The sequence below is a fragment of the Abramis brama genome (assembly GCF_963993115.1).
Source record: "Abramis brama genome assembly, chromosome: 22".
Classification (NCBI taxonomy): Eukaryota; Metazoa; Chordata; class Actinopteri; order Cypriniformes; family Leuciscidae; genus Abramis; species Abramis brama.
This window is the reverse complement of record NC_139984.1, coordinates 25487352-25504447: the sequence shown is the minus strand read 5'-3', so window position 1 is coordinate 25504447 and position 17096 is coordinate 25487352. Positions and strand designations below refer to the sequence as shown.

General features: G+C 37.4%; 1 protein-coding gene across 1 annotated transcript in view; it reads left to right on the top strand.

The window, feature by feature from the left end:
- The window catches only part of cpne9 (copine family member IX), a 43042-nt gene that overhangs the window by 11052 nt on the left and 14894 nt on the right, over positions 1-17096 (top strand). The window contains exons 4-9 of the mRNA XM_084098730.1: positions 1147-1250; positions 1364-1403; positions 1986-2062; positions 11151-11214; positions 13139-13242; positions 15623-15727. Coding sequence (XP_083954856.1) covers positions 1147-1250; positions 1364-1403; positions 1986-2062; positions 11151-11214; positions 13139-13242; positions 15623-15727 — 494 coding nt within the window. The remainder of the gene's footprint in view (positions 1-1146; positions 1251-1363; positions 1404-1985; positions 2063-11150; positions 11215-13138; positions 13243-15622; positions 15728-17096) is intronic.

Genomic DNA, 17096 nt, shown 5'->3' with positions numbered 1-17096 from the left:
GGACCAGTGGCTTTCTCCGCATGCATATCAACACTCAAGTGCCCACTCACATTACAAGTAGCCGACCTCCAAAAGCAAGCATAGCAACTGCATTATAAACAGCCTGCTCCCCTAAACAGATAATGCAGCGACCAGCGGTCACTGAACCTTTAGTCAAGGACCGATCGGCTCCAGGAACTTCTCCAGGAGCAGATAATGGAAAGCGTGGATACTAAGTTGATAGGTGGGATTATGTGTCTGGGGTGTTGAGAACATGATCTGGGGTCTGAATCTGAGTTAGGAATCAATAGTTCATTACTCTGTGCCGTCGGTGAGCTCCGCCGAGGACTCCTGCCCAATGGGAATCACTGTCTGATTGCTTCAGGGATGTGTACGTTGGCAGGAAGCTGTACGAGCTCACACTGAGCTGCTATTCCTGCCCCACATTCATGCAGAGCTCAGGCTGCTGTTGAGTCTGCGGAGAGAAGGGAAGTCTGAGGGCTGATTTTGCTTCTGATCATGAAAATATGATCATAGCAACTGTTATTGTGCTTTGGCACATCAGTGATTCCTTCTGTGCAGATTTTACATGCAGATGAGTGAATAATATCAACTTCATTTACGGTTTTCTGTTCTATTCATCTCAACCATCATGTTTCAATGGAGGAATAGTGGTGTTTATAAATGGCAAAATATATATTCTTCTTTAATGTAAACAAGAATTTTTTTCAAAATAAGATATTCTTAAAATGTATCAACCCTTTAAGCCATTCTGTGTTTTTTTTAATCATCATAAAATAGGTACTCTTTAAACATTTACTTTTTCTAATAATATAACAAAATGACACAATTCAGGGTTTTAAACTGCATTTATATTGGCATTTTGGCAACAGGGTTAGAAATATTGCACAAAAAAATAAACATGAGGATATTTTCTTTGACCTTCTGACAAGATTAAGCATGTTCTTTCACTAATATTTTTGGGTGGTAAAAATGACTTAAAGGCCTGTTGTACCTAATTATTTTTTTTTTTTTTTTATTATTTTTTTTTTTAGATAGATAGACAATACTTTGCAATATTACAGTAGTTTGATTCTAAAGATGTTGTTTCATTATCTTGCCATGGCATTTTTTTTAGCTAATGATGCATCTTTTATTCTTGTTTAGTCTGGCCGAACAGAAGTGATTGACAACACTCTCAACCCAGACTTTGTAAGGAAGTTTGTCTTGGATTACTTCTTCGAAGAAAAGCAGAACCTTCGGTTTGACGTGTAAGTGGATGACGGAACTTTTCTGCCCTTAGTTTCGGAAAAACAAATCCCTTGATAATATACTTAGAAATGATCTTCCAGTTCATTTTCAATCTTTTGCTTATTTGACACAGATACAATGTGGATTCAAGAAGCTCAAACATCTCAAAACATGTAAGCAAACTTTAATGTCTCACATGCCGTTTCCTGCATTCTAATGAATAGACAAGAACCACGATGCAATGCCTGCTAGTTTTACTCTGTTGATTTGATCTCTTTCCTGCTACGATGGATATGGATAACAGAAGGTACAAGCTGTAAATGAGTGTAATTTATCCATTGCTTGTTTTCCGTCATGTCAGAAATAGTTACAAAGGGAATGTGATTTGTTTTTCAGTTCTCATTCTTTTAAAAAGAAAAAAGTGTTGTCATGTTCAAAGCCCAGACCCTCTGTGTCCTTTAAAACTGCATGAAAAACAGTCTGTCGTAGTTCTCAAAGTCTCGTCCTGTTTTTTTTGTTTTTTTTGCTCGCTTTTTTGTATGCATTTCCATGTCATTGATTCACCCCTTCCATTGCTTAGAGTTTCATCAGCCAGGCCTCACCTGTCTTTATACTCAGTGACATACAGTATCCAAGGTGAGTCCTCATACCATCTTTCTGAGATTTTCCAGACAGGACTGTCACTGCTGATTTGTGACTGTGGAGCAGGGAACCCACATAACTGTGATGTACCTTCATTGTTTTGTCTCTCACAGTCCTTCCTCGGCCAGACTTTCTGCACTCTAGGAGAGATTATTGGGTCCACTGGGTCAAGACTCGAGCGGGTGCTTTCGTAAGTCTTTGATTATTTGATACGACGTTGAAGAAGAAATAGTACCATGGAAACAGTACTGAAAAATTCTCCAAATCCTATTGGGTCTCTATTCAGGCCACGGATTTAACCACATGGAAGACATAAGTTCATCTAGCCTACATGGTCCAGCTGAGCTCATTTATATAGCAAGTGCTCTCACCATGATTATAAGAGAAAAGGCTTGATCAATTGATCTTTTTCGAGCAGCTTGTGGATCAAAATCCTTTTACGGTCTCCAGCTCTTTGACGGCACTTCGAAAATCGATGCTTTTAACCGCGGTCGAGGTGCTTGTTTGGGGTCTCTCAAAAGCGAACTTTCTATATCAATCCAGATCAGTTCTGCGTACGAATAGATCCCGAAGCTTTGGCGGGGGGTTAAAAAGGGAAACTAATTAAGCTACGACTTGAGGAAGGATGACACTCTGTATCTAGAGACTGTGGCATTTTAATGCTAAGATACAGGCTGCCACTGTCCAGCATATCTGGGTCACATCAATGATCTATTTCAGCAGCACAGAATAGGATGTCTGGATGATGCCTTCAAAGGGATTTGCGCTTGCATTTGGCCTTACGGAAGAACCGCATGAATTTTTACAGAATCATATATGATTTTGTGAATTACATGCAATTTTCAGAAAATCCTCAAATGCAGTCATTTTAGCATCATTTATATACTTAGTATTTATTGATAGTTTAAATTAGGTTTTATTTTTTATTTTATTTTTTGTTAATTTTTTTAACTGTCAAAATAATATAGATTTTTTTTTAAATTATGGTAAATATAAATGTATCAACCCTGTCAGACACACACACACACACACACACACACACACACACACACTAAAATCTGTCTATTTAACATTTACCTTTTTTTAAGAATATAACAATCACATAATTTAAGGTTTTAAACTATTCATACATCCAGAATTTGATGAAATCATAGTTATTTTTGCATTATTTATAAACTATTATAATATTTATTAATATTTTAAATTGGATTTTATTTTTAGATTTGCAGTTTTTATTTTAATTTGATTTTAATTTTTTTATTTAATATTATTTCAGTATTAGTTTAAGTAATTTTAGTATTTCAACTTATAGTTTATACTCAAAGTTTAGGTTTTAATATAAGTTTTAATTTTAGTTAACAACAATAATGGATGACATATGAAGCAAAACACGTGATTAGTGTGTTCACATGTGAAATTCACATGCCTTTCCTTAATAATCGGAATATAAGCTTTTTTTTAAGCCACTTTAACAAGCAAAATAAAAAATATTGAAGATATGGCTAGACTGTGTGACTAAACCCCTGAATGACATGAAAAATAGTTTGTAAGTCCTCTCTAACAGCTGATTTTTTTCCTCGAAGAACGGCTCTGTATCACAGCATGGTAGACAGCAAGCTTTTTGCAAATGCGTCTGATGGTGACACGGCATGGGGCAAAAAACACTAAATGGACCATCTCCTTTTGGCCTTTATGTCACGCTTTCTGCTGTGCTGTGCAAGCGGCGAGCAGCGGATTAGGAAAAAGGTTGGCGGCAATAGGCATATTTTAGTAGGTCAGCCCGTCTCTCTAAAGAGCTAGTGGGCAGATACTGTAACACACTGGGGTGGAAGTGTGGAGGAAGAGGTACTACTCTATTACCTGCTGGTTTCTATGGCAACCCACCAAGACTAGTGGCTTTTCAATTACATAGCACTGCATTTGGGCAAATACATCTAATTCCCTCTGTTTTCGCAAGATAAGGCCAAGGGAGTCCTAAGGATAAGAGATGCCACGGGATGCTCAGAGATGGGGATTTGAGGTTCCGCCACACATTCAGGGCCCTTCGGGCTTGATTTTTCTCCGGCCTCATTTCCACATGTGAGCGTGGTGGATTTGTGGAGAAAATGTGCGTGGATAGAAGAGAGCCATATACTGTCAGGCTGAGCAAAATATTTATAGACAACCTGGTTTTGGTCCAGGAATATTTGAGAGGAGAGAATGTAAAATGGTGTACAATAACAGGACTGGGTGTCAATATTTCGGCTCAGGGCTTTAAATTGTCGCAGAATGCAATCTATTTGCTATGTATGAGTATTGAAAATATTTCAAATAAGCTCCAAAAATATGTCTCGCCACGCAGGTAGGAAGAATTACCCCATCAGAAGGTGGGTAATTTGTCATTGGTCACTGCTGAAAAACAAATTACCAAATGTTACGCCCATGTGTTTTTATACACACTCGATCAATCTATTTCATACTCAAACTGAGGTTCTAATTAGCTAAAAAGAAAGCATGACATTTTCTGTGAAAATACCCTCAGTGTTGGAGACATTCATCATAGTAGCAGCGCTGTCACAGGCTTACACTGAGATGTATAAGTGTGTCCAGATAAACTGCCAAACACACCACAGTCGGTGTACTGATGATGGCTATCACAGACATCAGTAGCTGAAATGGATTTTTGCGCGGAAAACAATTATATTTTTGGTACTCTACACACTTTGACACCTAGAGACATCTGTTCTGTAGTGAAAATATCGATCAAAAATCTAAAGTTTAGTTAAGTTAAAAGTTCAGTAATGCTGTATAAAATATATTGCTCATAGTCAGTTCATGTTAACTAATGCATGAACTAATGTTAACAAATGACCTCATTGTAAAGTGCTACCAATAACTGAGAGTAAATAAATAGTTCACTTAAAGGAGCATTTCACCCGTGGGAACATTCATCTTTATTGTGGGTCATATATGTAGTCGAAATGTGACATAAATTTCGAATTTGGTGCCTTCTTGACTGAGGAAAGACAGAAAGTAACTTTAGGGCGCATTTGTATGGAAGACAACAACTCCCACAATGCACCACATTGCACAGCTCTGCAAGCCACTCCCACTAATCCAGAACACCGCCTATGAGGTATCCGCCTATCAGAGAAATCACTCTTCCGTCTACAAGGCTAGCTATCATCAGAGCTTGAAATTCATTTCACACAAAATTTCTAGTTAGTTGGCGAACTCATTAGTGAATTACTCCTCGTTTGTATTTCTTTCGAAATGGTGAATTATTGTATGGTACCGGGATGTTCAGTCCGCAAGTGTGCGCGTCCGTGACAGGCAGGTCTTCTGCCTCCAGATAATAAAATCAGAATCAGATAAAGCCACGAACATTTGATTCGAGCATCAGACTTTCGAAATCCTCTTCTTCCATTTCGTATTGAGTACCTTCCGCCAGTGTCATAACTTCACATCTGGCTCCACAGCGCCTGTTAGCTTAGCTTCCAAACAAGATGGCGGATATTGCTTTTAGTTTCTGCAAGTGAAGTCCCACCCACTGATCTGTAATAGGTCTGTAGCGTGAGTGGGTCCCACCCCCTGGAAAAATAAGGAACGAGTGTTTGTAGTCTCAACCCCTCTACAAAGATATGGGACTTCCTGCTCAGAATGACGCAAAATGACGATTTTTACATCATTATAAGCAGGAACTGCAACACTAAAATCCGTATTTCTCCCGTCTCAGAGGAAAATTAGGGAATAATGCACAATCATTCAAAAATATGACTGGGTTTCTAACGATACAAAGCTTAATGCAAATGGGTGAAGTGTCCCTTTAAAAATGACAATTTTGTCTTGAATTATCCACCCTCTAAGAATAGCCCATGTAATTTGTGCACTACTGTATATTCAAAGTCACACAAAGTCGTCACTCCCCAAAAATATTCCTCTCTACTTTTGCTCAAATCTTATTTGCATATTCAAACTTGGTGCACCAAGATCAATTTCCTCATATTTTTAGCGGCTTAAAGGGATTGCTCATCCAAACATGAACATTCTGTAATGTACTCAACCCCATGTCAGTCTAAACTTGTATATGTATTATATGTAGAAGATTTCTTTTTTTTTTTTTAGGTACAATGAAAAAAACAGTTCAAAATCTTTTCTGCAGAAGAAAGAAATGCATGACAGAATTTGCATTTCCGGTTGAAATCCCCATATAAGTTAAAAAAGTCCAAAAGCACATGAATATCTCTGTTTACATTGTATTCTGGTGATGCTATTTTAGTGGGTGAGGTTAAGCGTATCTCAAGATCTTTTTATCTGTGCACACAGCTGTTTTGACCTTCAAATGAATCTCTGGCTTATTAGGAGGGCTCAGTCAGGGAACCATGGGCTTAGAACTTAAGCACAGTTCCCGACTCCTGCGCCAGATGTGTGTGCGCCGAGTCCGTAAGCCAGAGACCTGCAAACACAGTGTGGCCTTTAAAATTTATAATGCATAATCGAGTTAACGGTCACATGATCACCGTCCTTATCTGGATCCGGCACTTCAGATACAGAATATATTTGCATTTCGCTACAATACTTCCTTTCCGACAGGCATTTATCTGCTGCTTAATTGCTGTGATATGCACTTCTACAATCTGTGTTTTGAGTGCTGTTTGGAGCAGGGCATTTTTGACAGCTATTAACCTGCCCTGACCGAACAGTATCTCTCCTACAGTGAGATCAGTTAATGCATGCTCACTAAATCCCCACCATCATTGCCTAATTGGCCGGCTTACTCATTCTCTACAGTCTGTTCCCACGGCTGAACCTGCAGCGTACTTCAGCAACACAACGTGCTCGTCTCTCGAACTGTATTTTTAGAAGCTTGAGTATTTTAAAATTCATGTAATTCACCTTTATGAGGCACCATTATATTGATGATACCATTTTATGTACATGAACAACAAAGCTTAGCTGCATGATTTTGTCACATTTACATGCCCGTTGAAGAGCTGTATGACAAATTAAAGTAATAAAGCCCCAAGAGGCTGTGCATTGTACTGTTTTTTTTGTTTTTTTTACAGTTGAGGGCCATTTTTATTCATGACACGAAGCGACAACAGCAATATGATAAAATACACTGATGTTCAGTTAATAATTAACGGTATATGCTTTATGAACAAACCAATAAATGTAAGTATTAGAAGTTGTGCTGTACTGTTTGTGCCATAAATGAGAGTTTAGATTGTTGAGCTTGTTATCGAGAGGTGTTTTATTACTTTTCTAAGTAACTTATATTTACTGTTTAATGATAAAATAGAGAAAAATCCAATACTCCAGTTGCGTCTATCTAGAGACCAGAATATCGTAATCTTGCTCTTTTGACTTGGACCACATAGCAACCATTTAGCAACAAAGAAACCGTTCCAAACACTGTGGGAGCGAGTTCAAGCCATTGTGGTGGCGAATTTAACATGAGTAAGCACAGTCAAATTTTACGTAGAAAATGTAAAAATCTAGTTAAAGTATAATTTATGATACCATTTAGTTTGTGTTGTCAGCATGTCGAGAAGATGTTGTTTTCTGCGCTGTGGAAGCAAATCCACTTTGCATGCACTTCCAAAGGATAAGGAGTCACACCATTGTTACTGTTCATAGCACTGTGTGCACAAGTGCTGAGAAAACATCTGGAGCTGAAATTCAGAATATGGGAGTTTGATTTCTGACACACACACTGTAAGCAGTAGACCAATCACAATGGACTATGTCATCTGACCAATCAGATTAGACTAATCACAACAGTCTTGGCCATCTGACCAGTCACAACAGATTGGGCCATCTGACTAATCAGAGTAAACCAATGACAACCGACTGACAATCAGAGCAGAGCTCTCGGAAAATTCTTGATCGAACCATTGGCACTGTGAGAAAAGAGGTGATGCTGCAAATGCATAATGAGAAAATTAAAGTTTTTTTTTTTTTTTTTACCTTGGATGCATGTAAACCTATTGTAGGACACCTCCAAAACGTAATTAGGAACTTTTAATATAATACTTATATACATATTTAATAGTAATAATAAACAATATAATATATATTTAATAATTTATAACTATATTAATAATAATTATTGAAAAGGAGTAAGGGGATGCTTAGGTAGCTAGCTTGAAGCCAATGGGGCTGTCGGACTATCTATCTGTAGACTATTTATTGTTGCCAAACAATGTCACTTGGTATATTGATGTAAAATGTGAATACAATTGATATGTGGGTACAGTTTCATGTTTGTCAGCTATTACTAATTTGAATAACAAATTTGAACTGGAATGATATTTTTAAGTGCTTTTTAAGATGCGTTTGTGACATAGATACAGCAGTGTTGGATGTCTGTGTCCTGTAAGAGGGACTCGGTTCTAATGGCGCCCGGATTTATCCTGTCTGCCGAGGACTCTGATTAAACATGCAGGGAGGATGTTTTTGGCACTGACACAGTAAAATGGGGGGTGGTGGGGAGTTTGAAGCTCTCCGATAAAATCTTGAGATGCTATTGTTCTGTCTGTCAGATATGCTGTGTTAGAGAGGTGACAGCCCAGCTGGAAAAGAGTGTATTCTTCGCCTGTGACCATGAATAGTTTCATTCCACAATGTGGTTTAAATGAAAGCAAGGTATTTGAGTGCAATAACTCTTAATACAAAGACATTTCTTCGTGAAATGTTAAATGTCATTCATTAAATGTTATTAATTTATTCCCTTATTCATTTCCCTCCTGTCAATCAGTTTTATTTCGTTTTTATTTTATTTTTATCTCTCATTCTTTTCCTCTCTGTAGGCTCCAGTATACTTACACTAGTGGCACTTCCTGTTCTCTTGTGTTCGGTAGCAGTGATGAAGCCCTGTTTCGCAGCAGAAGTTGGGATTGAAAACCTCCTCGGCTCACCTTTATAAGTTGTTTCCATAGCAGCAGGAAATTGAATGCAGAGTTAGTGACACTGACAGCTGTCTTGAGTTATACATTGGTTGGTACTGAGTAATGAGAGAGTCTACGGTTATGATGAGCCACGTGTGACCTTGAGCATGATGATTTGATGCCTGGGGCAAGACGTGAACTCTTCAGACAAGCTGAACCCTCTCCTACTTAGTCTTTGTACTTGTGCAGCAAAAAATCCTCTAGTGGTGTCCTTGGACTCCCAAACTCCCCTAAGTAGCTTGTGTTTTTTCAGTCCTGTATTGTTTATTCTCTACTTTGGATGTTGCATTTGTGATCTTGGGTCATTTTATGAAGCTGTTCCATTTTGAAACCACTTTCGAAATGTATTTTCTATTTGTTGTGATAATGCTTTTCCAAAAGTAACATGGTTGATCGTAATAGTGTTTTACAGTTTTACAGTCCTCTGCCACCGAAAGATATATATACGTGACAGTGTATATAGACAGTGATGAAGCCAATCAGTATATGGGGATGATTAGGAGGCCACTGGGCAAATTTGGCCAGGATGCCGGGGTTACTCCCCTACTCTTTCGAAAGACATCCTGGGATTTTTTGTGACCACAGAGAGTCAGGACCTCGGTTTAACATCTCATCCGAAGGACGGTGCTTTATGACAGTATAGTGTCCCCGTCACTATACTGGGGCGTTAGGACCCACACAGACCACAGGGTGAGCGCCCCCTGCTGGCCTCACTAACACCTCTTCCAACAGCAACCTAGTTTTCCCAGGAGTCTCCCATCCAGGTACTGACCAGGCTCAGTCCTGCTTAGCTTCAGTGTGCAACCAGTCTTGGGCTTCAGGGTGATATGGCTGCTGGCAATATTACTTGCACATTAATTAGGGAAACAAAAGGCACCCTTTTTTTTAGAGTTGCAGTCTTGGTGTTCTTTTTTTTTTATTTCTTCACAATGCACTGTTAAATTTTCAAGAAAGTAATATATAGCAATGTATTTTTAAAAACTATTATATAATTGCATTCATTACAGCTCAGCCAACTGGAGATAACTTGATAAAACACTTCCCACTGCAAGAGTCATTTTCAGCCTCCATGCCACCTCTAGCCTTCTCCATGGCAGATCCGCCTCACTGAGTCTTACCTGCATGTCTGGATCTGACATGTGTCTCAGGAGGGGGGAGATGAGAGGCGTGGTGGGACGCTTGCCTGTCTAAAATGTCCTTCAGTCGAAATTTCTATTTGGCATCATTGAGCTTTAACTGGATTTCTTCCCTGCGGGTGGTCAGGAGGTCAATGTGTGCTTACCATTGTGAGTTTATGCAAGAGATAGAGGGTCAAAGGCTGTATTAAAGTATCAGACTAACCTGCCACTAACTGTTGCAGTGGTATTTGTTCCCATGGGAAGCCCGTTTTAGCCAATTAAATGCAAAGATGACATGAGACCACAGAATGGGTTTTTTTAAATTGATGAAAGAGTCTCTGTGGCCATGGAGACAGATCTTTGGAGCTGGATTCAATCATCTCCTTTTATAATTTTATGACAAATATACTGTAGACTACCCAGACTAAAGTATATGCTATTGGATCGTTTTTGTCAGCATGAAATCAAAATTGACCCTATTGATAATTTTGAACGATTCATCGCTGCATGCTATTCTAAAGAAAAAAATGTCTTTCATCAGAGTCAATGTCTTTCATATAATAACTTTCTCTACCTCTGAAATGACTTTCCTCTTCAGTCAACATCACCAAACCCATTTATGTTTCATTACTTAGTTTTCACAAACCAGTCAATTTATAGATTAAATCTCTATTTTTTTCATTAAATATCCTCTTTCACTCAGAAGTATTTCAGTTTAAATTAATTCGTTTTTGAACTTCATGTATTAAGATCCAAAATCAATGTGCGTACAGTGTCTGTCTTTGTGTTTATATTGTTCCATCACTTTCCCTCACAGAATCTCTCTCCTTTCCCTCAGTCTTTCAGTCCTCACCCTCAGCCTTTAATCTTTTTTTTTTCTAGCTAACCCTCATCACCTTTCCCCCTCATTCCCTACACTTTCCCTCTTTTCAGGTGAATCATGTTCTTTTCAGAGGTTCGATGTGGGCTATTCAGCGCCTGAAGTGGCCCACCATTACCGCCAGTGCAATCGAATTGTTCTGCAGAAAGCTCTTAGCAGCAAAAAACGCTCCAGCAACTCTGTGAAAAGCACACAAAAATGGAGTCGTCTTATTTGTCCTGATTTTGAGTGGGCTCGCAGAGTGCTTATAACTCTGCCAGTCTTCACGAGGGTTTTACTTGAACTCTTGTCTTTAAAACGTTAGCCCACATTTTATTGAAAGTTTAAAAGCATTTATCTATCTTTTCTCAGGGGCATTCCAGGGAAGAAATGCGGGAACATTATCTTCACAGCTGAGGAACTCAGCAATTGCCGGGTCAGTACAAAACTGACACACATGCACACACACACATTGTCTACTATCTTTCATCAAGCTGAATGCCTAAAGCATTGTATTTAAATATCAGAGGTGAAGTGCCTTTTTTTTGTGCTATGTTAGGTACTGAGAGACAGAAAAAGCAAAATAATATCTAGATTTTCAAGGTAATCCATTGTGGATGTTTAATGGAAAGAAAGCTTGTAGTACCATTAAGATTTGTTTTGCATTACAAAATGTTTATGGTAATTAGCAGATTTCCTTCCCCAATTCACATTACTGCAATGCAAAATCTAAACTAAACTAAACTAAACTAAACTAAACTAAACTAAACTAAACTAAACTAAAATAAACTAAACTAAAATAAATATTTAAAAAAATAATAGATGATATTTTTTGTCATATATTAAAGTATTCATACATAATGGGAGAACTGTTGCACTTTAATTTACTTAAAGTGCATCAAATTCACATTAGTACTATGCAAAATAAATAAAATAAAATAAAATTTTACTGTATGTTAATTTTAAATAAAAATACAGTAAATATATGTTTTTACAGAAATTAGAATGATCATATATATATACAGTTTATACTGTTTGGGGTCAGTAAGATTTCTGCAAGGATGCATTAAATTACATTAAATACATTTATAAGTTTACAAAAGATTTCTATTTCAAATATTTGCTGTTCTTTTGAACTTTCTATTCATTGAAGAATCCTAAAAAATATATACATTACGGTTTCCACAAACAAATATTAAGCAGCACAACTGTTTTCAACATTGATAATAAGAAGAAATGTTTATTGAGCAGCAAATCAGCATATAAAGATGATTTCTGAAGGATCATGTGACACTGAAGACTGGAGAAATAATTTTTATATGCTGATTTGCTGCTCAAGAAACATTTCTTATCTTTATTTTCTTTATAAAAAGAATTTAAAAAAAGAAAGAAAGGAGATATCAGGTTGAAATGTGACCTGGACACATTTAATCCTCCACCCTTGAAGATTTACGACGATCAATGCAAGACCGCAAAATCATGCCAAGTGCAGCATTTGGCTCACTATTTTGTCCCATCCATGTTAATACCCTGTCCATCTCTTTTCAGTCATTCCACTCACAATTTGGCTGTTAGTGCCTTGGGCCAGTCCATAAAACCACATAAATCTCATTTCAGATGGCACAAATTATGTATATATATACAATTTCGTCCCTCTGTGTCCTTGTAATAGTATGTAGCTACAGGGAGTGTTTGGCAGAAAGCCGTGACAGTTCACCTCAAATACAGCTTCTTCCTCCCCAAGAGGGACGGACCGTTTTAAAAGGCAGATGAGAGCTGTCTGTCCAGTGTGTCACACAGACCGACCGTAGTTCCTCGAGTTCTCCCTAGACACTCTCTCTCTCTCTCTCTCTCTCTCTCTCTCTCTCTCTCTCTCTCTCTCTCTCTCTCTCTCTCTCTCTCTCTCTCTCTCTCTCTCTCTCTCTCTCTCTCTCTATCAAGATCCAATTAAATCTGTTGCATGTGTGACTTCCCTCCTGGTCTTGAGGGTCTCCCCAGAGATCTGGTATTCTGAAGAGAACAGCACCAATAAATAGCTAAACACTGGAGACCTCCGCTCAGCATTAATATGTATGAATAAATTGCTGTTCTCCTCTAACACAAGTGTGTCCTCTCTGTGGAAATGATTTCTTGTCCTAGTATTTTGCCTTTGTTGTGTCCTGAACTCCTGCTCTGGAGAGATGTTAACTGAGGCCAGCAATTAAAATGCATTGTTGGATATAATAGTGCCAGTCTCGAAGACTCAGAGTCAGGAGTGCATGTGCTTTGTTTGCTTGTTTGTGCATCTTGTTTGTTTTTGGTAGCTCTAGGAATATTCTATTCCCATCCATCCCAAAGTAATCAAAGTTTTTTTATAACAGGACATTGCAACCATGCAACTCTGTGCTAACAAGTTGGATAAAAAGGATTTCTTCGGGAAGTCCGACCCCTTCCTGGTGTTTTACCGCAGCAATGAAGATGGCACGTGAGTATGAGTGCCTAAAGGAGTATTTAGTGTGCTTCCTATTACTAATGAACATCATCTTAACAATGTGCCCTTATCAGGTATGATAAAAACTAAAGTATAAAGTGTAACCATTTTTTAACCCACTTTGTATTGTTACAATGTCGATAATAATGTAAAAGAACAATGTTTACTCGTTCTCTGTGTTACCTGGACCAAGAAATACATTAATTTGTCCAGCTCCAGGGCTTTTCGTGAAAACTACGGATTATGCTTCCACATTTTTGTATCCCCGCCCACTGTCGGATCAACAGAGGGTTATTAATAGTACAAATTGCAAGTGTAGTTTTATTGCAAGTGTTGGATTATCACTGAAAACTTTATCATACTATGTCTACTCTTTAAACAGCATTATGGTAAAAATGGAACACTATGGCAACAGCTTTCTTACCTGTACCGGATGGCATTTTGCTTTGGGCAGAACTGACTGAATGGCAGTGTTTTTTGTGTGTCAGTTTTCCACCCCCGTTTGGCCTAAAACACTGTGTCCATGGTCATCCAGTTTGAAATGTTGACTACAAACACAGATGTTTTTCAGATTTTCTTTATCGGTATTCTCTCAATATTTATGATTCTTTGCAGCCTTTAGCCACTACTTATAACTTTACGCATCCTTCACTGGAAACCAAAAGTAACTCACTTTGCAAAGAAGTATTTCCTACTAGAGCAAGGCGGTATTTGACTCTTGTAAGTGTATCCATGGCAGACTGGTGGGAGTGGCCTTCGACTGCAGCATAACCAGTGCATTAAGTTTTCCCTAACTATTTGGCCCAAAGGGAAGCCAACGGCCTTTTCCCCTCTGTTTTCTCTAGTCAGGTAGCACCGATTTCGACTTTATACTGTATAGGCAGCCAAGTTTTATTGGAAGCCTATTTTGCCAGCGGTGAAGTTTGACCCTAGCCATGACCCTTGCAAGCTAAGAGGTCACCGAGGTCCAGACCTCTGTACATTTTTCTTATTCCAAACTAAAACTTGATCATGACATTGTCTGTAAGAAACGGTATCTAAACAGTAGAATAATAACAACAGTACACAGATCTGTAGATTAGTATATTACAGAATGAAATGTGCCAAATATGCAAACACTGGCCATGAAGAAGGCTATGGTATTTCATTCAGTTTAGTAGTTAACCTTTCACGAACTCATGCTAAGAAAATGTTCTTATTACTTATCATGCGTATAGAAATGATTGTTAATGAAAATTATTACAGTAATAAGTATTGTTGCATGCATAATAATCAAATAATAAAATTACTTAGATAGTCTATCCCCCCAAAACAGACAGAATGGAGAGAGTTAACCCAATTAAAAGGTACACATAAAAGGTTGACAAAATACCCCAGAACCCTGGTTATGGCCATTCCCGTAAAAATGATCAGCCAGACAACTACATTATATTACACTAACAAAAGTCATTGTAAGGGTCATATCAGGTAAAAAGTTTTTTTGTTGTTGTCATTGACAGTTACAGTGCTATGCATAGGTTTAGACACCCATGCTAAAGTTGACTAAAAAGAGGAATAAAAAAATCATCTTTTGGAAATTGAACTTAATGCCTTAATTAAAAAAAATAGGAAAAATCCAACCTTTAAGAACACCAATTTTCTTTGTGAATGAATAATGTATCGTAAATAAATAAATGTTCTTCCTTAAAATACAGGGTGCATAAGTCTGGACACCCCTATGTTAAATACCCATAGAGGCAGGCAGATTTTTATTTTTAAAGGCCAGTTACTTCATGGATCCAGGATACTATGCATCCTGATAAAGTTCCCTTGGCCTTTGGAATTAAAATAGCCCCACATCATCACATAGCCTTCACCATACCTAGAGATTGGCATGGAGTACTTTCCATAAGATCATCTCTCAATGCAAATCAAACCAGCTATTAGGCTAACTGAAATAAAACCATGCCAATCTCTAGGTATGGTGAAGGCTATGTGATGATGTGGGGCTATTTTAATTCCAAAGGCCAAGGGAACTTTATCAGGATGCATAATTTTATATCTTTATAAAATGTATCTTCATAATTTCATGCCAGCTTAGTACATGGTATTAGCTTAATGTTTTCAGTCTTAACATAAAAACCCATAAAACACAAAATGATCCCTAAGTGTTAGCTCAATTGACTGATAACAGAGGGTTATGGATGGTAGTTTTGTGAAACCCAAGAGGCTCTTCATGCCCACCATGAGCTGCTCTTGATGTTAACCACTTGTATTGATGCTCCCCTGTAGTTTGTTGGTATTCATTTTCAAACATATTCCTTCAAAGAAAACCATACAGCTGTCATAGCAAGCCTTTAAATAAGATTTCCTTTTTGATTTGTCTCTTTTGTAGGTTCACTATCTGTCACAAAACAGAGGTGGTAAAGAATACTTTGAACCCTGTGTGGCAGCCCTTCACCATCCCAGTGCGAGCTCTCTGTAATGGAGACTATGACAGGTGAGGCTCTTTAAAACCTTGACAAAGAGTATAACCCTGCTTTAAGATGATGTGAAAACAATATCGACCTGTCTTAATACATGTTCCCGGTCTTTCTGTGAACTACTAATTGATGCATGTTATTCCAAATAAAATACTGGTTATTAAATATTCACTCATTTCATTAAACATGTAAATATTCCTGTTTAAAAACATTTTGGCTGTCAATTAAAAAATTCATTGTAATAAAACTCATAATGTTTTTCCTAGTCAACACATTTAGTTCCTTTTTAATAATATGTCATTTGTGTGCTCTTTACTCAGATACAACTGCATAAAAAACTGAAAGCATTAAATTCTAAAACCTTATAGTTTTTCCACTTTATAGACATTTAGATGTTTTTTTTCATGTGCATTGATCCTCTGCTCGTTTTTGGATCAATTGTTTGTTTCACCACACAAAGAATGCTTTTATTACTTTAGTTTAACTTTTCATCTGGGTTTGATTAAGAAATATATTATCCATACAGAATGTCTTTCTTCATTTAATGAGAAATACAGATTGTTGAAATCACACAGAACAGAACGTTAAATAAATGCACTAACAATGTTGAACAGAACGTTAAATAAATGCACTAACAATGTTGAAAAATAATTCACATTTTCAATTCAATTCACATTTATTTGTATAGCGCTTTTCACAATACATATTGTTTCAAAGCAGCTTTACAGAAAATGCATGTCTACATTACAATTTAGAGTGATCTGTTATCAGAGGTGACTGTGTCCAAGTTATGTATTTCAGAAATGTACATATACAAATCACACAGTTAGCCAATAATATATTAATTTAAACAATGTATTAATTTTAAGGCAGAAAGAAAGAGCTCATTGAAGTGAGGAATACTTGTTTGTTGACAAATGATTAGGATTTATAGAAAAATGTAGCATTGGTGGATGTTGATTCAGATCTTACTTCATCTGAAGTCTTCATAAGAATAAGAATTAGAAAAAAAAGCATTAAGCATATTTAAATTTTGGTTTGTGCATAATGTTGACAGCCCTAATACAGTAAATATATGATATGAGTAAAGATCAGTATTGATTTTATGCATTGGATTATTGGGTGCATTCTGAGAGCCAGTTCCTTTGTATCAATGTCCCCAACATTTAAATAATCTTTGACCTTATTTGATAGGAGTGTATGATTTTTGAGAGGAATATATTTTTTGTTGCACCTTTAAAGCATCCCTCAGACTTGTGTACTGAGCTCTGAGGTGTTGAAACGAAGCACCGCTGGTTCCGTGAGCTGTGGAAACAGGCAGCTGTGTCACTGTGGCAGTGGGAATAATCCCAGCAGTTAGCTGGAGTGAGACAGCGGCCAGTGCTG